This window comes from Sciurus carolinensis, chromosome 1 (genome assembly GCF_902686445.1).
Source record: "Sciurus carolinensis chromosome 1, mSciCar1.2, whole genome shotgun sequence".
NCBI classification, from domain to species: Eukaryota; Metazoa; Chordata; class Mammalia; order Rodentia; family Sciuridae; genus Sciurus; species Sciurus carolinensis.
Genome location: NC_062213.1, coordinates 138748766 through 138772680, shown reverse-complemented (window position 1 = coordinate 138772680; position 23915 = coordinate 138748766). Strand labels below are relative to the sequence as shown.

The 23915-nt window shown below is 33.7% G+C and overlaps 1 protein-coding gene across 4 annotated transcripts in view; it reads right to left on the bottom strand.

Annotated features, from left to right (window-relative positions):
• Positions 1-232: 232 nt before the first annotated feature.
• The window catches only part of Ttll7 (tubulin tyrosine ligase like 7), a 133757-nt gene continuing 110074 nt past the window's right edge, over positions 233-23915 (bottom strand). For 3 of the 4 annotated variants that reach the window (XM_047555609.1, XM_047555617.1, XM_047555627.1), the window contains 2 exons: positions 17692-17865; positions 233-2429 (listed from right to left, as the gene is read on the bottom strand). In XM_047555609.1, coding sequence (XP_047411565.1) covers positions 2309-2429; positions 17692-17865 — 295 coding nt within the window. In that variant the 3' untranslated portion in view covers positions 233-2308. Of the gene's footprint in view, positions 2430-17691; positions 17866-23915 lie in introns of those variants that run through there. The other variant, XM_047555633.1, reaches the window with a different exon arrangement.

The following is a 23915-nucleotide window of genomic DNA, read 5'->3' as shown; positions in this document are numbered from 1 at the left end:
GCACTACAGCAGCCAGAGTGCACAGCATGCCAGGTAGCATATATAAACAATGAGCAAATGGCTTTTATTCAAAACTTCATCATATCAAAGCAGATCGGTATAAAAAGGCAAATGTGGGTAATAAAATTCTAGTGCTCAAAATAAGGCCAGATGTAAGTAGCTAGAGAAGTAAAATTTGGTTCATCAAATAGCAGGGTAGTTACATACTTTTAAATTTACTATTAGTTTTCGATTGTGTTTGTGTGTGTGTGTGTGTGTGTGTGTGTGTGTGTGTTTCTGGAGGAAGGGTTCCTCCCAGTATTGAGCATTTTCATTTTTTATTTTAAATAAAAATTTCACTCTTATATGACGAAAAACAGAATTTCCAAAACATGCACTATTGCAAATTAAGTGACCATTTGTGACTTAAGATAATGAAAATGGTCAATGAACTGGGTTGACAGCATTTATCAGCCACTGTAAGTTGTATCTCCTTCATGGTCAAATCATGATTAAAAAAAAAAAAAAGACTAAAAATACTCTATGAAATGACTGACTTGTTGATCATTCTTATAGTGATCATTTTATAAGATTTTACATTATTTATTCTGGAAAAGCTATCCCATGTTTGAGAATTCACAAAATAAGTCATAAATACTTCAGGAATTTCCTTCATCCCAATATTTTGTCCTCTTTTCTCACAATGACAATGACTAATTATTTGGGATGCATTCAGCAAAGAAAGTTCCCAACTGGAATGTGGATGCTAAGTAGTCAAAAAAAAAAATGAAGTAATGAGCAATAATTTAGGAAAGAAATAAATCATTTCCATTGAAAACTCTCAGAAGATGGCCTTAAAAGCAGTCTACCTAACTTACAACTCTGGGTTGCCAGCTATCCGCTTCTGAATTAAACCAGGCCAATCTGCCTGCTCAGTTCTCCTGCTGTGAGGCCGTTTCTTGATTTAAATTTTAGGATATTAAAAAGAAGTAAAACATTCATGAATTTTGCAAATGAATTAGCATCTATGAGAAGAACCATTGGGTGAAGAAGTTTCAATAAAATTTCTGAAAGGAATATTACACTTTCTAAGGAGTTCAATGATAGTACTGTTAATATATTGTGGAAAACTAAAAGCTCATCGTTGGTTTTGAAACTGTAAGTAAGAAATGGAAGTAAATTGCTGTGAAACTTATCCATAACAATGGACAGGAAGAAAACTCCATATTGTATTTAAAAAAAAAAAACTCTTAAGGGTATGTCAATTATTAGTAATATGTGGTTACTAGAATTTTCTGTTCAGAATCATTTAGATTTTCTATGGTGCAATAAGAAACTACCATATTAGACTTTTTAATGTAAACTGGAGTCAACATTGAGAGATTTATTACACAATACATGTGATGCATTATGTTTTAACACCAAAATGAGTTTGAAATGTTTGCTCTTCTACTTCTGCAGAAGAATTGTATTTAACCATGTGTTTACCCATCAAAGATATACTTTCCAAATAATAATGAATGTTATGAGACACAAAAGTCTCATAGAATTCTGTCATTACCATCATTTTCTGTTCCTTTATGTGATTCCCTATAAAAGGAAAAGGTAAAAACTATATTACATTTTATTGTTAGCCCAATGGATTGTCTTCTGTTTTAGACCATAATATGATCTTATGAGATCCTTACTGAAAATGTACATTATTACATGTTGATAAATTCCCACACAGAGGAATAAAAATGTAGGAAAATCAGGTTTGGATTTTTTTCTAGTACTTTACATGTGCTATGTTAATGGTAAGCCCATTTTATACTTAATCCTGTCATCAAGCAACACCAGGCTTCTAAATCTTTTGTGTTTCATTTTAAATGGTTACTGTGAGTAAGAGAACTATAACATATTATACTATTAATGCTTTTTCAAGTCAAAAGCTATATTATCTAGAAAATAATTTAACACTGTAATGGGATCTTCAAGATCAATTCTGTTTTATAATCTCTGCAGAAAAATAACATTTCTAGTAGGAAGGAATTATAAACCTAGCAAATTCTAGACATTCACATATTTGTGTAAACAATTTTAACATGGTTTATTACATTTCCAGAAAGGTTAAATCTTATATTCGATTTTCTGCTAATTCTTCTTTCATGTATTATAATAAATAAATATATATATATACTATTTGAGTGCATGTGTGCATATATTTCCACACATATATATGTCATATATACATAAAACAGCACTTAATGGTCACTGTCTTTGTGTGTTCAACTTGAGGCAGTAAAATAATTGCTATTATGCATGACCTATGATGATCTTCCTTTCAGTTTCACGAATGGCCATATCGGGATGTAAACAAAATATTGGAGCGAGTCATTCCAGGAGAATTGTATTTTGTGTTGTAGACTGGTGTTCTCATGAAGAATTGGGTACTTCCTGGTAGTAAATACCTAAAAATGACAGTTAAAAATTTAGATTATTACAAGCAGATTAGTATTAACATCTCTCACTAAAGGGTTATGTGTTTAGTAATTTATATATCCTATATGAAATATGTTACTGAAACAACAGTACAATACATATAAAAAGATTTCCTCCCCAAGATCAGGGTAAGAGAAGATCATAGAACCTCACTCAAAGAATCGAATATAGATGCAACATATAATATTATTATCTCAAGATATCCCATAAATAATCATTGAACTCAAATGCTATGAAACTGTTTATGTGGCTCCTGTTAATTTAGAATCCATTATCAGTTCCTGTAAGTAACATGTGGAGCCAAGTATTTCTTTAAAAGATGGGATGTAAGAATTTGACAAACCATATTAACAGTAATTAATGTTTCAAGAAGCTGGAACTACTGATTATAATTTAAGATATATCATTGATGTATTATGCCTAAGGGTAATCTAAAAGAAAAAGTTAAAGATTAGCATTCATAATTAGATTATAAATTTTATATTCTTAGGCTAAATAGTGCTTATCATTACAGGTTATGTGTAAACCTCATAGCTAGATGTATTTCAGAACATGTGATTTTTCCAGGTTTTAGAAAGACAATACAGTGCATATACTACACAACATTTCCATTGGGCATGCTGTAAATAAACTGTTAATATAGTAAAATGTGTGACTATTCATAAGAAATCAGATAGACAAAGACTATAAGAAATTTCATATTGATTCATGTTATAATTGCCAACAAATGGTTCCCTCCCCCTTTTTTTAAACTCATATATTTGGAAACTAGGAATTTCAAAGAAAATCATACACCCATATAACCCCTTTTCCTATGAAAACCTTGATTAGCATTATGCCAGTCCAAACTACATGTCTAGAGAGAAACAAGCAGGGAAATCCTCATGAATAACACTATTTGAAGTATAAGTCCAAGTAATAATGTAAAAGGACAGGACATGCTAAAAAGTCAAAACAAAGATCTCTATGAGAAATTTCTAAGAGGAGAGGTTGCAACAGGAGACTGATCATTAGCAGTGGTTTTAGAAATAAACAATGAACATCAAATTATTCATTTTATTTTCTTCATTTGACATCAGAATCCTTGGGTGACGGTGTCATAAATCTATAGATATATGAAAAAAGTGAAGGTCAAGAACACTATTAGCTACTATTCTATGTTAGATAATATTGGAAACTATTATACATGTCAATGGCAAATTACATTTATATTTGTTTTATCTGAATTTTGTTAAAGAAAATGGATTCATTATAATCAACTTTGTACAGTATTCAGATTAAAATGACAGCACTTTCCATAATATACATAAACATTTTTAGCATAAATTATCTAGTAATATCCACTAAATCTATTATCTAACAGCAAAAGCTATAAGCAATTGCTCAAATCATTAAGTTAATAGAGCAGTAAAATAATATACAACAAAGTAAATTAAATCAAAATTCCATAATGAATGATGAATAATGAAACAATTTCTCACATCATAGTTTATATATTGCATTAATATCATGGGTAATTTATATGGATTAATTATGATGTCAAGAGTTAGTGGAGTCATGATTAATCTGATACCCTTTCTTTTTTTTACAATATCTTTATTTTATTTATTTACTTTTAAGTGATGCTGAGAATCAAACCCAGTGCCTCCTGCATGCTAGGCAAGTGCTCTACCACTGAGCCACAACCCAGCAGCCCAATTTTATACCTTTTGCTTTGAAAAAGCTTCCCTTCCTATTTGGGACAGAGGTACAAAATCAACTAAAGTGTTTGATCAAAATCCATTATTCTGTATCAGTTGACAGTTAATCTACCTTCTTTTAAAATGCATTCTGATTGTACTGGTAATTACATAGTAAACACTTACTCTACCAACTTTCTTACAAAGAATTTCCAAGCAATTAATAGGAATTCAGTAACATTCACACAAATTTTTGAAGTAAAGATCTCCATTTCACATAAGAAAAAATGAAAATGCAAAGTCCAGACCACAGCTAACTTCTATTTAAGTAAAAAAGTACTTAAATAGCATTTTCGGTGAGCACAGTATTATTCCAAGTAGTTTACAAATGTTAATTCAGTTTTCATAACAATTCTATATATTAGATATTCTTGATAGCTAAATCTTATGGATGAATAAATTCCATGACGCCAAACAGTGGCCAAATTCCTTTCCTATGATCACACAGCTACTAAGTGCAGACCAGGATGCAAAGCCACAAAAGCCAGCTTCAGCATCACTGCTCATCACTACTACACTATGCTGTTATGACAATTTCACATAATTGTCACTGTACATGAATCCAAATTTTTAAACTAATGGGTACAATTATATATTTTTTTTGCAAAAATATGAAGTATGAAATAATGTGAAAATAGAAAAATATTATATATGTCATAAAATTAAACTTTTCAATAGAAACAAAGTTAAAAAAACTTAAGGCTGGAAAAAGAAGTACATATGAACTTAAACTGGAAGAAACAGTTTGCTTACTTAAAGCAAGTGCTGTGGGATATTTTAAAGCATTACAGAGAAATAAAATGTATTATTTGTCTTAATGTCTCCATTATTATCTCTTGGAAGATCCCACACTAGCTGAACACTAAAGATTACTTACAGTGAAGTTAAGTAATACAATTTGAATTTTTAAACAGGAAAATTACCTCAAGGAAGCAAATTTAAAGACCAGATCTAAAGAGTTTTTGTAAAACACTAAGAAGTATGAAAAATTTACAACTTTATATATATTCTAGTTTTTCTTATGTACAAAACAGGCTAACTCAGCTGCCTCATGCCAAGGAGAAATAATTCAGACCCCCTTATTTCCATTTGCTTCACCCACACAGCCTCATTCCTTTTCTCTAAGGCTAGGTATGAGCATCTTCACGTACTATACTGTATACATACTATACACATAGTACACATGCTCATTTATTCCTGATACAACTGGTTGGTCTTTTATGTTCCTTCTTCTTTTTATTTTTATAGACTGCATTTTGATTAATTGTACACAAATGGGGTACATCATTTCATTTCTATGGTTGTGCACAATGTAGATTCATGTCATACATGTACATAGGGTAATGATGTCTGTCTCATTCCACCATTTTTCATACCTCCCCCATTTCCCTCTATGTAATCTAAAGTTCCTCCATTCTTCTCTTACCCCCTACTCCCACTCCCATTGTATATCATGATCCACTTATCAGGGATGACATTCGACCTTTGGTTTTGGGGGATTGGCTTATTTCACTTAGCAGGATATTCTCCCAATTCCATTCATTTATCTGTAAATGCCATAATATTATTATTCTTTATGGCTGAATAATATTCCACTGTGTATATATACCACAGTTTCTTTATCCATTCATCTGTTGAATATGAAGAGAGAGCCTAGAGAGTGGGAAAAAATCTTTTCCACACGCACTTCAGATAAGAGTACTAATCTCCAAAATTTATAAAGAACTTATAGGACTTTACACCAAAATTACAAAGAACCCAATCAGTAAATGGGCCAAGGAACTGGACAGAAACTTTACAGAAGAAGACACACAGGTGATTAATAAATATATGAGAAAATGTTCAACATCTCTAGTAATTAGAGAAATGAGAATTAAAACAACTCTAAGATTTCATCTTACTCCAATTAGGATGACTTTTATCAAGAACACAAACAATAATAGATGTTGACATGGATGTGGGAAAAAGGCACACTTTTACACTGCTGGTGGAGTTGCAAACTGGTGCAGCCACTCTGGAAAGCAGTGTGAAGAATCCTCAGAAAACTTGGAATGCACTCACCTTTTAACCCAGTTATCCCACTCCAGGGTTTATACCCAAAGGACTTAAAATCAGCATACTACAAGTGTTGCAGCCACATCAATGTTTATAGTAGCTCAATTCACAATAGCTAGATTGGAGAACCAATCTAGATGCCCTTCAACAGATGAATAGACAAACTATGGTATATATACACAATGTTCCTTCTTCTGGAGGGTCTCTAGAACATGAAGCATTTCAAGACTGGTAAGAAATTAACCTTGGAAATGAGGAAATGTAAGCTCCACTAACTTTCTAGTATTTTCCTAAAGTAGGACAAAGACATCTGACCCCCAACACCCCAAACCAGAATAAACTCAGCTGCCTGATATGGGGAATGGAGAGTAGATAAAGTTTATCAGAATATATGTTCAGTATTTTTTGAAAACTTTTTTATTGTAGTAAAATGAAATAACATGAAAGTTATAATTTTTTACCATTATCAGGTATACAGTCAGTGCATTAAGTACATTTACAATATTATGTAACCATCACCAGGGATTCCAGAATATTTTCATCATCCCAAACAGAAATTCTATACCCATTAAATATTAATTCCCATTTTCCCTCCTTTGGGCTGGAATATAGTGCAGTAATAGAGCACTTGCCTAGCACGCATGAGGTTCTGTATTCAATCCTCAGCGCCACACACAAACACACACAAAAATTTCTCATTCCCCTCCTCTGTACCCCTGGTAACATCTACTTCCTCTATCTATAAATTTCCCTGTTCTACACAACTCATATAAATGGATACCACAATATTCATCCTTTTGTGTCTGCTTATTAGCATGTTTTCAAGGTTCATCTATACTGTATTGTGTATCAGATTTCATTCTGTTTTATGGCTGAATAATATTTCATTTCATATGTACATCACATTTCTTTATCCATTCACTTGTTGATAGATCATTGAGTTGGTTCCACCTTTTGGCTGTTGTAAAAAATGCTGCTGTGAATGCTGATGTGCGAGTATTTCTTTGAGACCTTGTTTTCAGTTCTTTTGGGTATACACCTAGGAGTGCATTTCTTGGGTCATATAATAACCTTTCGAGATATTGCCAAACTATTTTCCACAGCTGCTACACTGTTTTACATTCTCACCAGCAATGCATGAAGGTTCCAACTTCACTCCCTTCCCAGCGCTTAATATTCTGTACTTTTTAAAAACACCCATTCTAGTGGATATTCATTTTGCTGTGATTTTTAACTTTGATTTGGGGGGTTAGAGGATAAGTGTTGGTTTCAAATTTTACCTTTATCACATGTTACCAATGTGGACTTTGATAAATCACTTAACTTCTTTGTACTTTCTTAGTTTTCTCAGTTGTGAAAACAGTCCAGTAGCTTCTGCCATGCCTGCCTCATACAGTATGGAGTCAAAGAGAAAGTACTTTTAATAATTTATGTATTATAAGCACCAGCCTCACTAGAAACAACATTCCTATTCTGAGATAGATATATCAAACTATCTTAATGTAGGATCATAAATGATACCAGGTATTTAACTCCTCAGTTTTAAAACTTCTTAATTATAAAGTATAATACACATTCAGAAAACTGCATAAAACATTAATATCCAATTTAATGAATATTATAAAATAAGTATTTTTTATAACTACCTCTCAGGGTAGGTTACTGAAGATTCATAGTATCCCTGGGCCCTGAATTACAGCATCTCCATGAACTCCCTTCCCCATAAAGTTAATCACTATACTAACATTTAAGGCAATTTCCTTAATTTCCACCTAAGTATATATTCCTTAAACATAATTTAGTTTTGTTTATTCTTAATACACAAATTCTTTTTTTTTTTTTTTTTTTTTTTTTTTCCGCGGTGCTGGGGATTGAACCCAGGGCCTTGTGCATGCAAGGCAAGCACTCTACCAACTGAGCTATATCCCCAGCCCCAAATTCTTTAAATAAATGTATAAAGTATGTATTCCTCAGTATCTGACTTCTTTAGTGAAACTTTATGTTTGAGACTCATCCGTATTGCTATATTGGATGTGCAGTTTATGGATTATCAAAACTGTATAAGATTTCATTGTATGAATATTCAAGAAAATGCATCCATTCTTCCATGGATATTTGAATTGTTTCCAGTCTTTACATATTATAAGTTAATACTGTTATGATCATTCTAGTAAGTGTCTTGGTGCCCATGCCCACACATTTCTGCTGAGTATACAGGGAGCAGAATAGCTGCAAAACGGGTAGACTTTAGTAGGTAATGCTGAACTGTTTGTAAAAGGTGCCAGTTTTCACTGTCACCAGCAGTGTAAGAAAGTTCCCATTTCTCTACATTCTCATCAACTCTTGGTATGCAGAGTTGGGTATGCATTATTTTTGTGATTTTGTATTTCCCTGATTACTAATTAGCATGAATACTTTTTCAAATGTTTTTTAGTATTTTTTCAAATATATTCCCCATTTTCCTATTCAGTGGTCTCTTTCCATGCTATAAATTTGTAGAAGTTCTTATATGATATGTATAAGAATTTTAATATATTTTATGGATTGCAAATACCTTCCTCCATCCTGCAGCATGCTTTTCTGCCCCTGAATAGGATATTCTGATGAACAAATGTTCTTAATTTAACAGTCACATATATTCATTTTTTCACTTATGATCAGCACTTCTCAGTCCTCTTTTTATAAATACTAAATATCTCAAATTCATGAATATATTCTATATTATCTCCTGAAAGCATTGGTTTTGCTTTACCTGTCTGTTTACTCAGCGGAAAATAACTTTTTCATGACATGGATCAAGTTTTTTTTTTTTAATTACTATTTGGAAATCCAACTGTCCAGAACCACTTCTTTAAACAAATTTTCTTTTCCCACTCTTCGTAAATAAGGGATCCCCCTTTTTGTCATAAATCAAGTCAGAAGATAGGCCAAGGTGTATTGATAGCTCATTTATTTACACTTTTGCCAACTTCATATTAGCTTAATTTAGTTTATCTTTTTTTATTAAAATATTTTTTATTTTTACAGACACATTTTGATTCATTGTACACAAATGGGCTACAACTTTTCATTTCTATGGTTGTACACAATGTAGATTCATGCCATTCATGTAATCATACATATATATATATATATAGGGTAATACTGTTTCATTCTACTGTTTTTCCATTCCCACAACCTCCCACCTCTTTTTCCTCTACATCATATCCAAAGTTCCTTCATTCTTCTCTCCCCGCCCCACCTCCCATCATTATATATTGTCATGCACTTATCAGAGAAAACATTCGGCCTTTGGTTTTTTGGGCTTGGCCTATTTCACTTAGCATGATATTTTCCAACTTCATCCATTTACTAGCAAATGCCATAATTTTTTTCTTCTTTATGGCTGAGTAATATTCTATTGTGTATATATACCACAGTTTCTTTATTTCTTTATCCATTTGTCAATTGAAGGGCATCTAGGTTGGTTCCACAACCTAGCTATTGTGAATTGAGTTGCTCTGAACACTGATGTGGCTGCATCTCTGTAGTATGCTGATTTTAAGTCCTTTGGGTATAAACCAAGGAGTGGGATAGCTGGGTCAAATGGTGGGTCCATTCCAAGCTTTCTGAGGAATCTCCATACTGCTTTCCAGAGTGGCTGCACCAATTTGCAACTCCACCAGCAATGTATGAGTATACCTTTTTCCCCACATCCACGCCAACACTTATTATTGCTTGTGTTCTTGATAGTAGCCATTCTAATTGGAGTTAGATGAAATCTTAGGGTGGTTTTAATTTGCATTTCTCTAATTACCAGGGATGATGAGTACTTTTTCAAATATTTGTTGATCACCTGTATATCTTCTTCTGTGAAGTGTCTGCCCATTTCCTTAGCCCATTTATTGATTGGGTTCTTTGTATTTTGGGTGTAAAGTTTTTAAAGTTCTTTATAAACTTTGGAGATGAGTGCTCTGTCTGAAGTGTGTGTGGAAAAGATTTTTCTCCCACTCTGTAGGCTCTCTTCTCACATTATTGATTGTTTCCTGTGCTGAGAAAAAAACTTTTTAGTTTGAATCTATCCCATTTATTGATTCTTGCTTTTATTTCTTGCACTATGGGGGTCTTGTTAAGGAAGTCTGGTCCTAAGCCAACATGATGGAGATTCGGGACTACTTTTTCTTCTATTTGGTGAAGGGTCTCAGGTCTAATTCCTAGATCCTTGATCCATTTTGAGTTGAGTTTTGTACAGGGTGAGAGGTAGGGGGTTAGTTTCATTTAATTGCATATGGATTTCCAGTTTTCCCAGCACCATTTGTTGAAGAAGCTATCTTTTCTCCATTGTAAGGTTTTGGCACCCTCGTCTAGTATGAGGTTACTGTACTTATGTGGGTACATCTCCATGTCTTCTATCCTGTACCATTGGTCTGCCTATCTATTTTGGTGCCAGTACCATGCTGTTTTTGTTACTATTGCTCTATAGTAGAGTTTAAGGTCTGGTATAGTGATACCTCCTGCATCACTCTTCCTGCCCAGGATTGCTTTGGCTATTCTGGGTCTTTTGTTCTTCCAGATGAATTTCATGATTGCTTTTTCTCTTTCCATGAGAAATGTCATAGGGATTTTAATTGGAATTGCATTAAATCTGTATAGCACCTTTGGGAGTATGGCTATTTTGATAATATTAATTCTGTCTATCCAAGAACAGGGGAGATCTTTCCATCTTCTAAGGTCTTCCTCAATTTCTTTCTTCAATGTTTTGTAGTTTTCATTGTAGAGATCTTTCACCTCTTTGGTTAGGACAATTCCCAAATTATTTTATTTTTTTTTGAGGCTATTGCTAATGGAGTTGTTTTCCTCACTTCCCTTTCAGATGTTTCATTGCTTGTGTATAAAAATGCTTTAGATTTATGCGTGTTGATTTCATAACCTGCTATTTTGCTGAATTCATTTATGAGGTCTAGAAGTTTTCTGGAGGAGTTTTTTGGATCCTCTAAATAGAGAATCATGTCATCAGCAAATAGTGACAGCTTAAGTTCCTCTTTTCCTATTCGTATTCCTTTAATTTCTTTAGTCTAATTGCTCTGGCTAGTATTTCAAGTACGATGTTGAATAGAAGTGGTGAAAGAGGGCATCCCTGTCCTGTTCCCGTTTTTAAAGGAAATGCTTTCAGTTTTTCTCCATTAAGAGTGATGTTGGCCGTGGGCTTAGCATAAATAGCCTTTACAACGTTCAGGTATTTTCCTACTATCCCTATTTTTTCTAGTGTTTTCAGTATGAAACAGTGTTGTATCTTGTCAAATGCTTTTTCTGCATCAATTGAAATATATGCTTCTTATCCTTAAGTCTACTGACACGAAGGATTATGTTTATTGATTTACGTATGTTAAACCATCCTTGCATTCCAGGGATGAACCCCACTTGATCATGGTGCACAATTTTCTTAATATGATTTTGGATACGGTTTGCCAGTATTTTGTTAAGGATCTTTGCAACTATATTCATCAAGGACATTGGTCTAAAATTTTCTTTCCTTTATGTGTCTTTGCCTTGATCCATTTTGAGTTGAGTTTTGTACAGGGTGAGAGGTAGGGGGTTAGTTTCATTTAATTGCATATGGATTTCCAGTTTTCCCAGCACCATTTGTTGAAGAAGCTATCTTTTCTCCATTGTAAGGTTTTGGCACCCTCATCTAGTATGAGGTTACTGTACTTATGTGGGTACAGTAATGGTTTGGATATGAGGGTGATATTAGCTTCATAGAATGAGTTTGGTAGGATTCCCTCCTTTTCTATTTCCTAGAATTCTTTGAGAAGTATTGGAATGACTTCTTTTTTGAAGGTCTTGTAGAACTCAGCTGAGAATCTATCTGGTCCTGGGCTTTTCTTGGATGGTAGGTTTTTGATGGCTTCTTCCTTTTCATTGCTTGATACTGATCTGTTTAAATTGTGTATGTCCTCCTGGTTCAGTTTGGGAGAAGCATGCCTCTATAAATTTGTCAATGTCTTTAGTATTTTCTATTTTATTGAAATATAGATTTTCAAAGTAGCTTCTCATTATGTTATATATCTCAGTGGTGTCTGTCGTGATACTTCCTTTTTCATCACGAATTTTAGTAATTTGAGTTTTCTCTCTCCTCTTTGTTAGTGTGGCTAAGCGTTTGTCTATTTTGTTTACTTTTTCAAAGAACCAACTTTTTGTTAATTTTTTGAATTGTTTCTTTTGTTTCAATTTCATTGATTTCAGCTCTGATTTTAATTATTTCCTGTCACCTACTACTTTTGGTGTTGTTCTGTTCTTCTTTTTCTAAGGCTTTGAGCTGTAATGTTAGGTCATTTAGTTGTTGACTTTTTATTCTTTTCTTGAATGTGCTCCATTCAATGAATTTTCCTCTTAGTACTGCTTTCATAGTGTCCCAGAGATTTTCATATGTTGTATCGTCGTTCTCATTGACCTCTAGGAATTTTTTTTATCTCCTCCCTGGTATTTTCTGTTATCCATGCTTCATTCAATATTATATTATTTAGTCTCCAGGTGTTGGAGTAATTTGTTTTTTATTTTGTCACTGACTTTTAATTTCATTCCATTATGATCTGATATAACACAGGCAGTATCTCTATTTTTTTGCATTTCCTAAGGGCTGCTTTTTGGCATAACACATGGTCTATTTTCGAGAAGGTTTCATGTGCTGCTGAGAAGAAAGTGAATTTGCTCGTTGATGGACAAAATATTCTGTATATGTCTGTTAATTCTAAGTTATTGATTGTGTTATTGAGTTCTATGGTTTCTTTGTTTAGTTTTTGTTCAGAAGATCTATCCAGTGGTGACAGCAGCATGTTAAAGTCACCCAGAATTATTGTGTTGTGGTCTATTTGGTTCCTGGAATTGAGAAGGATTTGTTTGATGTACATGGATGCACTGTTGTTTAGGGTATAAATATTTACGATCGTTATGTCTTCCTGATTTATGCTTCCCTTAAGCAGTATGAAATGTCCTTCTTTATCATAACCTTCTGACTAACTTTGGCTTGAAGTCCACTTTATCTGAAATAAGGATGGAAACCCCTGATATTTTACTGAGTCTGTATGTGTGGTAGGTTTTTTCACCTTTAGTCTGCGGATGTCTTTTTGTATGAGCTGAGTCTCTTGAAGGAAGCATATTGTTGGGTCTTTCTTTTTAGTCCATTCTGCCAATCTATGTCTTTTGATTGATGAGTTTAGGCCATTAACATTTAGGGTTATTATTGAGATATAATTTGTATTCCCAGTCATTTGGGTTTATTTTTGATTTTTAACTTGACTTGGTTTCTCCTTTGAATGGATTTTTCTTTAAGGTAGTCCCTCCCTTTGCTGACCTACATTGTTGTTTTTCATTTCCTCCTCATGGAATATTTTGTTGAGAATATTCTGTAGCACAGGGTTTCTATTTGTAAATTCTTTTAACTTTTCTTTATCATAGAAGGATTTTATTTCATTCAAATCTGAAGGTTAGTTTTGCTGGTTATAGGATTCTTGGTTGGCAACCATGTTCTTTCAGAGCTTGAAATATGTTGTTCCAGGCCCTTCTAGCTTTTAGAGTCTGGGCTGAGAAATCTGCTGATATCCGTATTGACTTCCCGCTATATGTAATCTGATGCTTTTCTCTCGCAGCCTTCAAAATCCTATCTTTATTTTGTATGTTAGGCATTTTCATTATAATGTGCCTTAGTGTGAATCTGTTGTGATTTTGTGCATTTGGTATTCTGTTTATCTTTATTATAAGTTTTTGTACATAGTACTTAATAAATCCTACCTGTCCATGGCTTTATTTCAAGATTACTCCTTTGCTTTTCTGTATTATAATGCCAAAAAAGGCTTTGGTTAAATAGTTTCCCTACCAAAAGTAAATTTAAAAAGTAGTTGAAAATTACAGATGTACAAAACTATTTGAGAAGCACTGACATATTCATAATAATCATTTCAATGATGAATAAGGTATATCTTTTCAGTTTTTACATTTTCTTACACATAGGTCTTATGCCTTTATTGCTAAACTTATTCTTAAGGGTTAGATATACTTTCAAGTTACTGAAAAATGATATGTCAAATTTCATATTCTAGTTTTTTACTGTTAATATAGAAAAATGCAATTGATTTTCTTATATTGACTTTGATTTCATCAAAATTGTTGCATTCACTTAAATGTATCTACAAATTTGTTTAGATGTGTATAAGCACAATCATACCTACTGGTAATGAGTTTTAGTTCTTTATTTTAAACCTAATGCTTTTTATTTCTTTTGTTTTCCTCACTGAATGAGCTAGGCTTTCCACACAATACTGGATAGAAGTAGTAATAATAAACAATCTTGTTTTGCCCTTTGTTTGAAAAGGAAAGCTTTCAAAATTTAGGTATGTTTGTTGTGACATTTTTATAGTTATCCTTTATTGGACTATAGAATTTATTTTTCCCCTTAGATGGTTGAGTTTTTAAAGCAAGAATATACACTGAATTCTACCAAGTGATTTATTTATCTATTTTAAAGTCATCTTTTATTCTATTAATATAGCAAATTATACTGATCACGTCTTAGTGTTATTGCATCCTGAAATTGATGAATTAAGCAGAAGTTGGTTGTGATATATTATCCTATTTAAACTCTCTTGGTTCAGTTTGCTAATATTTGGTTTAGAATTTTTGCATCTATGTTTTTAGAGGTGAGATCGAAATTCATTCTCTTTTGCAATAATGCTCCAGTTGGGTTTTGGTATCAAAGGAATGGCAGCCTAATGAAACAAGGGAATAAAGTTCCTTCTTTTCCATTCTCTGGGTGGATGTGATAGAACTGACTAGTGAAGTCATGTAAATCTGGAGGCCAAAAAGTCATTGGAGATCCCAAAGTTTCACTGTAATTGTCCTGTTACAGTGAGATATTGAGTTGGTCCCAAAAACCCTAGTGTCCTGGAGATAGATTGATAGATAGATAGAAGATAGATAGATTGATTGATTGACCGATTTTAATTGATCATGTAGGTTTATATATCAGTTCTATTTGCTTAGATATTATGAGCCCACCTTCGAGAAAGGCTTTTTACTATTTGTGCCTATTATTATATTTCTGAGACTGTAAGGTTGAGGGTCATTCTCTTCCCATGTAATAAATTCCATCAACTCTATAAAGCCTCTTAGGAAATACCCCACAGATCTCTACTCAAGACAAACATTGTCAATAAACCTGACCAATGTTAATTCTATTTTTTCTCTTTTAATTTTATAGACATATTAGTCAAAGATGTATTACCTTAAAATTATTTGGTGTACCTCTTAAGTATATTAAATATATTTACATATTTATTTATAATTAAAATTTATGTATGAATATAAATTCATATGTGCATTTTATCAGATATACTTCATAAATAAAATAAAGCTACTAACAAATATTATTACCTCTACATATAAAGCAAAATGCTATAGGTTCCCTTACTTATCTATAAGAGGAAAATTTATGTTCTTAAATTAATGTGACATTGACTTAAGTTTTAGTGGTTAGATATTACGAAGAAATGTGTATCTTCTGCTCCTTGTGTTTCCATGTACAACTTCCAAAAATATAACCTTCCTGGCTTCTTACCACAATTGAGTTATCTGATTTGTGGATTTCAAAGAAACAGGGATGCTTGGCTCAGTTCTGTAGAGGGAATGCATTCACACTTGCCCTCCCACTATCACTAAAGGAACTAAACTTCATTAGGTAAGGATAAAGGAAAGTCTGGCTGATCCAGCTCTGCCTTGGAGTGGATAAGTTCAGTTGTGGAATTCAATATTGGAAAAATCACGGATCTCACATCTATACTATTTCCCCCATGTAACTTTTGTGAGTAATGTAGTTACATTAATGACTGTCTGATTCCCACATTTCTTTCTCAAAAGGTTCTGAACATGGGCATAAATGAAGATGTATTTATGGACACTCTTAAATGTTTATACTCACAATACTGGGGTCATCCTGAGCACTCATCAGAAGTCTAGAACTCAATATTACAAGGTCAGGAATATCTCTTCTGACCATCAGAAGGGGAAGAAAATCGAAAGGCCTGAAGCAACTGTAAGGCATAACTTCTTCCTTTGGTGTAACCAGGAAGGCTCGTTTTATTTTGTCTACCCACTAAAACTGCATGATTCATCAACAGAAACAGGGTTATGAAATCTGGAACTTCGGGAATGATATTATAGTCTAAATGAATTCCTTCCTAGACTGAAATTTAAAGTTGTCCTGATCATGCTCCCAAAGTATCACCACTTAATGAGAAGGCTCTTTATTTATATGCTAGAATGTCTAAAAAATGGCTATCATTCTTTTTACATCATATGAGACTATTCATGAAAATAATAAATTTTATTTCAATAATTTGCTTCAATCAAACCATAAAAACTGTACAATATAATTTGGATATTTACGTATTTTCAAAATGGTTAACTTTACCCCTCTCATGGTTGTGATCAATTGGTTAAGATTTTCGGAAGAGTTAGTATAGGTTAAAGGTACTGTATAACAACAGAATCCAGAACTAAGATTTAAAATATCTCCCTCAATCGATTTTGTGCATATTCTAAGGATCCTGCTGTTGCAGGTCACTTTTGGAGAAAGCTGTTTTACTATTCTCTCTGAGATTTTTTTTTTAATAAACATCAATTTTTAGCTGTTTCATAAAGAAAATACAAACTATTTTGGTTCTGTTTTTCTCTCCATTTATCCAACTATTAGTACAATTTTTTTTACTATTGCTTACTTTTTCAAAGTAATGGCCTACTTCCTTCTATGTTGAGTAGTACTATAATGTATACACATAATAAAGCTAATATATTCATCTTTATTTCTAAGAGGAACTAAAATTGTTTTGAGAAATACTAAAATGTGTTTCTTATTTACTCTGTATTTTTGCAACTTAAAAACAATATTGTTTTGTTTTATTTTGGAAAGCTACTATTTCAACTTAACAACTTTTATAAAACTCAACTTTGAAGTGAAACTTGACAAAAATTCAACTCCTACAGATTTGTTTAGTGTTGAAGAGAGTAGTGGAGGCATCTGAACAATAAAATGAAACCATAGGCATTTTCCCCACTAAAGGCTCCAGGATAAATGTTCTAATGTTCCCACTGGGAAACAGAAGTTGAATTTATTACCACATTTTTGGATGCTCTTACTGCATTGTTAAATGCAATAAACCAAATAAGTTCATTTCCATGTATGCTGTTTCCATCATGCCCAGGTTTGTGATTGCTGCCCTTGTTTAGTCCCTTAAAGGAAAAGATGTGCCAATTAAAAATATTTTGTAGATTATCCCATATGTAATTTTTAGCCTTTAGATTTTTTTCTCTAGCTATATAAGCAAAAAGAAACTCTCAATAACCAACTGTGCTGTGGCATTATTTTATATCAAAATCTCAGGGAATACAGAATGTAAACCAGTACCTGGAATTACCCCAGTCAGGACCAATGCCTGAGAGCGATCCTCTTGTGTCAGTTGCATATTTGTAAACCACTAGCAGGCACTGTTTACAAAGCTCGACCAGGCGCTGGCAACACTGGAGCTGCAAAGGAGTTACCATCTCCGGACTTTTACTGAATATACTCTCCCAGGAGGATCTGTTGACATGGAAACAAACATGATTTCACGTTCGCTGTTAAAAATGGCAACCAGCTGTATCATTTACCTAGCAACAAACCCATAAAGAAAACTAGAAATGCTCTCACACACCTATAGTAACTACAGATGATTGAAAGGTATACAAAAAATACAAATTAGGAAATTAATCTTTATATAAGAAAAAAACCAACATCAAATTCATGTAATATTCCTCTTTAAAGCCTTTGGCGGTACCAACCATTGGTAACTAAAAGGATAATTTCCCAACATCTCCTTAAAAATGGAGTTCCTCCATATTAAAGTTTTAGTAAAATGCTTAACTAATTTCTCAAAAATTAATTATTCTAGGAATTTATGGTTTGTAAGAATTTGTATTTACCTTAACACTAAGAATGATCCCACAAAAGAGTTAAAAAGTTGCTGCAATTTAATCTGTGAACACTCAGCACTAGGATAATTTAGTTTAAACCCTTTTAAAACTACATCCATGATATTCCCAGAACATGGGTCCTGTGCTCTAGAAATAACATTATCTCCATAAGTACTAATGTACTGCAATGTGGGAAGCAGTGATTTGGATCAAGATTTTTATTGCCTTGTGGACTCTTCTGCTGGGAACCACCTGTGCAAAAGTATAGGTTAAGATTGCCCAGTTGCTAGGGTGATGCTCTGCCCAAGGAAACTCTGTGCAAAGGCTCAGAGTTATCAGTCTTGACCATGAAATTCAGACACCAGCTTCCAGGAATAGGGGATTCTGAGCATAGCAACATAACCATCATGTCTCATCAGGGCTGTAATCTTCAAGCCTGCCTACTTTGCAGAAACTTTCCCACAAATAACCTTTTGATGATAAAACCTACATAATAAACATGCTGAGCCAGCTCTGGGTCACTGTTCTCAACCAGAGATCAGTGTCCCACCTGACCCCAGCTTTCTCTCTTAATGTTTGTGTATTTTTCTTAATCCCCCACCATCCCTCACCGACTAGTGTTCAGTCGTTCAGGACACGGCACTGCAAAATCCCAAAGTCAGTGTCCTTCCTCCCTCAGTGTGCTTGGCTCAATCCAAAGCAAGAACTAGTGCACACTTCCCTGGTAACCTCAATTTGTGTGTGTGTGTGTGTGTGTGTGTGTGTGTGTGTGTTAACAATCAGGAAACACCTCACCAGGCCACCCAGCAATCCAAGAAAGGAGAGAAGCTTTTTCTCCAATGTAAATGAAACTCTTCAGCCTTGAGGGGAAAGTGATTTGAGACTTGGTAATGGTTCAAGTCTCATTTTATATAAACTAATTCATGTAATCCTCAGAGAGAAAAGAGTATAGATTTTTCAGAAAGGAAAAAATATTAATAAAAATATTTTCCTGATAAAATGTACTTTCTAATAGAAAATTCAAAAATTCCATTTTCAAACTTCTAGGGTTATTTAACATATTTAGAATTTTATAAAGTGCCTTAGACACTCAAAAAGGTATTGTTATTAGAAAGGCTAAATGGTTTCTTTTCTTTTACAGGATAACCCTGATCCCAAAAAGAGAGTATATATAATAATGTTTTTTTTTTCCTTAACAAAGGAGTAAAAGTCCTTTTTATTCAGTAAACAATAATATGCTAGTTAAATTAACTCAAAATAAATTTAAATTACTACTAAATATAAGAAAAACCATATGTTTACCAAGATAAAGATAGGTATGTAGATAGAAAATAGACTTACCTAATTTGACCAAAAATGGGAAACATTTATATTTATAATTAATATGTCATAATCTAGCAGGCCCTAAATCTCCAGACTCAGATATTAAAAATTTATATAGATGTAAATACACACAGAAAACATCCTGTTTTCACTATCTGCCTAGCACTTTTCTGACAGGATTCTGAGTATGTCTACAAAAGTCCACCCCCACCACCACCCTCCACTCTCAACAAGGACGTATTATTTTTACACTTTGGAGTCATTTGAATAGTTACTATCACGTCACTCACATTAAGGTAATTTTTTTCTTAACTCAAGGTTTAGAGTTAGAAAAAGAATAAACAAAGTGGGAGAATGACAAAAGGGCTACGTTAACACTCTAGTTTGATATAACTTTCTAAATGATATATGAGTTATAATCTAAGCAAGTTTGGCTTCTCATTCTCTCATTCTTTTTAAAATATTTAAAATTAATATATGAATCAGAATCCTCTACATATTTATTTCTTGTGTATATAGTCACCATTACTGGCCATACTTCATTCTACTCTGGATTAATCCAATATTCAAGTGTCAGCAAACCAAAACCCCTCACTAAGAAGAAAGAGTGAGTAAGACCAGTTTGCTCAGTTCTGGGCTAATGGAGCCCCTCTACTCAGGAAACCTGTGCCTCCCACAGTATCTCACACTAGGCCACATGCCCACCACCCCACAGGGCTGTGTCCTGTGAAACACCTCCTAAGTACTACAGTATCTTAACTGCCAGTGCTAAAAGGCTAGAGAAAGTAGAAATAGTTAAAAATACCAGTGCTTTTATCAAAGAACCCAGGGTTTCATTTGCCTGCTTTCTGAATCTAAATTCCAAGGAAGTGGAAGTACCAAAACCTATGAATTCAAAAAGAAAAATTAAATGATTAACAAGTTCTTTGGGGAGCTCCCTAAACTTCAGAGAGGTAAAAAAGGAAATGAATGATTTTTTTAGTAATATAATGATAAGATATACAATACTGAATACTTCTGACAATGAAGGGGAGTTAATGAAAATCCAAAGACTTAAAAATTCTCATATTGCACAGTAATCTAATAATTTTCACCCCCTTTCTCATCAAAACATTTAATAAGGCAGTTATCTGAAGAGTGAAACTCATTCATTCTTTTCTCCTCTGCAGAAGTACTAATTGATTGGCCAGAAAGGAGAAAGTAAGTTTTAAAAACTCTGGACAGGGACTGGATTGTGGCTCAGTGGTGGAGCACCACATAAAAATAAATAAATAAAATAAAGATATTGTGTCCATTTATAACTAAAAAATACTTTAGAAGAATCTGGACAATATATCAACTGAATGAATGATCACCAATAGAAACATGAACAAGCTGAAAAATACTAACAAGAACATCTCCAATTGGAAGTGGTATTAGAACAGGGAGGTTCACATTATTTTAAGTATATTTAGTCCATATTTTATGCATGTATTTTCAAGTAGGCATAAAGCAACCTAAAAGCAGACTGCTATCTAAGAATGCTCCTTGAAGTTTATTTTTGCCCTAAAATTCTGAAAGGAAAGATTTTACATGACCAATTCCTACAAGAAAATACTTTTGGCTAAAAGCAGATCCTCCTGTTTGGGTGTTGCGCCTCCGGGACTGAGTGCAGAGGGGGCTTTTCCAAACTGTGCATTCCTTCTCCCCTGCTCCACTGCCTCTCCTTCTGCAGTAAGTGGCAGACTCTTAGTCTTCCTTCATTTCTTGGCTGAAATGCTACTAGCTATAACCACCTTTTCTAAGCTCCAAGGTCTGAATTTGAGTTCCACAGAATCGTAGACTTCCCTTAATCCAATATAACTTGGTAGATAATTTTATTCACAAAAATTCCAAGAATTATTTCCCTAAAGAGATGATATTTGAAATGTGGGGCACTATAACAGTTCCAGGTGGGACTACTGGTAATAGAAGGGTTCCTGGTCATGAGCTCAGCCTTGAAGAGGGACAAGGGTATTTTCTATTTGATGCATCGGCAAAATTCCTGAGCCAATTCTAAAGAAATCTGTCACAAAGAACTACATTACTCTTTGATATTTGTGCAAGTGGACATGGAATGGCTTAATTTGTTTTATTCTTGGATGTGTTGACAGACAGAGGCAGAAATCAAGATGGCCTACAGTTATTAGTTTATATTTTTCCAAGCTTTTGCACCTAACTGGGAAAGAGTTGTGCCTTATGTTAAAATAATTCCTTCAAATCTGGGAAAAGTAGGGTTTCACTCTGACTGACAGGCTGTTAGACCAAATGTTAAAGGAGTGTATGCTGATTAGACATGATTCAAAGGATAAGGTATAAATAGCTGGATCCAAACTGAGAATCAGAGTATTACGTGACTTCATCAAATTAAGGAAGCCTAAGAAACCAATTTGTAAAGCTGCAAACTAAAACCTGATATTAAATTCACCTCTACAAACCACAAAATTGAAAGAACTGGATGGAGAGTGGAGTCATAGTACAGTCAATACTATTTCTGCTCCACCTGCCCAGGCACAACTGGCAAGGAATTTGGAGTTGCAGTAAAACAAGTTTGGCAGGCACTGGTGACTCCACTTTGAAGAGTCATTGAACAGCATCAGCTGCTGAGCTTTTGACTCAGATAACCTGGGTCTAAATGTAGGCTCACCCAATTACTCTGGGAATATGAGAAATTTACATACTCTGTTTCAATTTCCTCATGTGTCAAGTGTGGATAATAATAGTTTACTAAAAAATATCTTTGTGGGGATTTTGTAAGTATTTAACATCTAAAACAGTGTCAGTAGGTCTTCAATTGTGTGAACATCACTATCATTACTAGTAGCAAAAGACACCACCAGGGAAATTTGGAGAGAGTATTAAGCCAAGGATAGGAGAAGGATTCTGAAACAAGCTAGAGTATCGTAGCAAATTAGCTCAAGAAAGAGGAGCCCTGGAGGCAAGGAAGTATACTCTACAAATATCTCTAGCGTTTGGTACTGGAGGTTGCCTATGAACTCAGAGCCAGCAGCACCAATCTTAGTATCAAACTGTTTCATTGCCATCCATAGTGGAAAGTAGCTGAGATCCATATACAGCATCAAACCAAGGGATCATACCAAAAAAAAATTCAATTCTGAATTCAAATCAGGAGAACTTTTACAGAAAGTTATCAATTAAGGAGCTATGGAATATGGTTCAAATATTTCACTTAAGTCTCTGCAGAAATAATTTATTCCCAAGATTGTGCTCAGATTTTATCACACCCCAAGGCACATTATGGATCTTCCTGTTGGCAAATGGCAGCTGAGGAAAAACATGGTGGTCAGGAATCTGCAAATGATATAAATGACTCAGGATCAGATGGTTAGAATATGGAAATGAGCACTCCAAAATCCTTTTACAAAAGAGAATGTTCTAGTCTCAGGCTTTACATAAGATTCAAATAATGTAGAAGGGACAGATTTTTTAGAATATTAGAAAACTAGTGAGTTTGCTTTCCTGGAGCAGAGTTCAAGTAGAAGAGTAATAAGAGAGAAGACTGAAGAAATAAAAAATAATCAGCATATTAGCCTTGTACCTGTAGATAAGAAATTTAGACTTTGATGATAAATGAGAGAAATCACTAGATTTTAAGAAATGACCCTGACAGTAAGATAGTATGGGAAACAAAACATTGGAGACAAAAATGCCTAGTAATCTTTTAATGTCACTTAGCCCTTCCATCAAAAAGACTCCTCTTGTCAAAAACCCTTTCATACTTTCTCTGTGCCTTTTTTGTTTACTTTCATGTACATCATATTTTGTCTACAAAAGACATAGGCACTTTTTGGTTAAGAGTATGAACTCTGGGGTCAAAGATAATGGAGTTCAAATCCCAGTTACTCTGGGTCCTTATCCCCTAGCTGCATCTCAGATTCCTTATCTATAACACAGAGATAATACAGAACGTGACTCAGAGTGATGCTATGAGGAATAAATCACTTAACATATGTAAAGTGATTAAATTATGCCTAGCACACATCAAGTAGCATAGTTAACTGTTATCAACTTTCTTGAAAGCAGCTGTATCAGCAATTTTGTATCTCCAAAAGTATCTACCCAATAGGTAAATGTTGATGATTATAGAAAGAATAAATGGAAAACAATTTAGAATAGCCACAGTGGAAATAATGTGACAGAAAAACTGGTAGGATTTCACCAATGAATGAATAAAGACAGTAATTGAGAAGGAAGATGCAGATGCTTCAGAAACATCAAGCCTGTATGATAAGGAGAATAACACCAGGATTATGGGAAGACATTTCTGAATGTAATGGTATGGAGTTTTCGGTTTCAGATATCTTGAGGAACAAATGA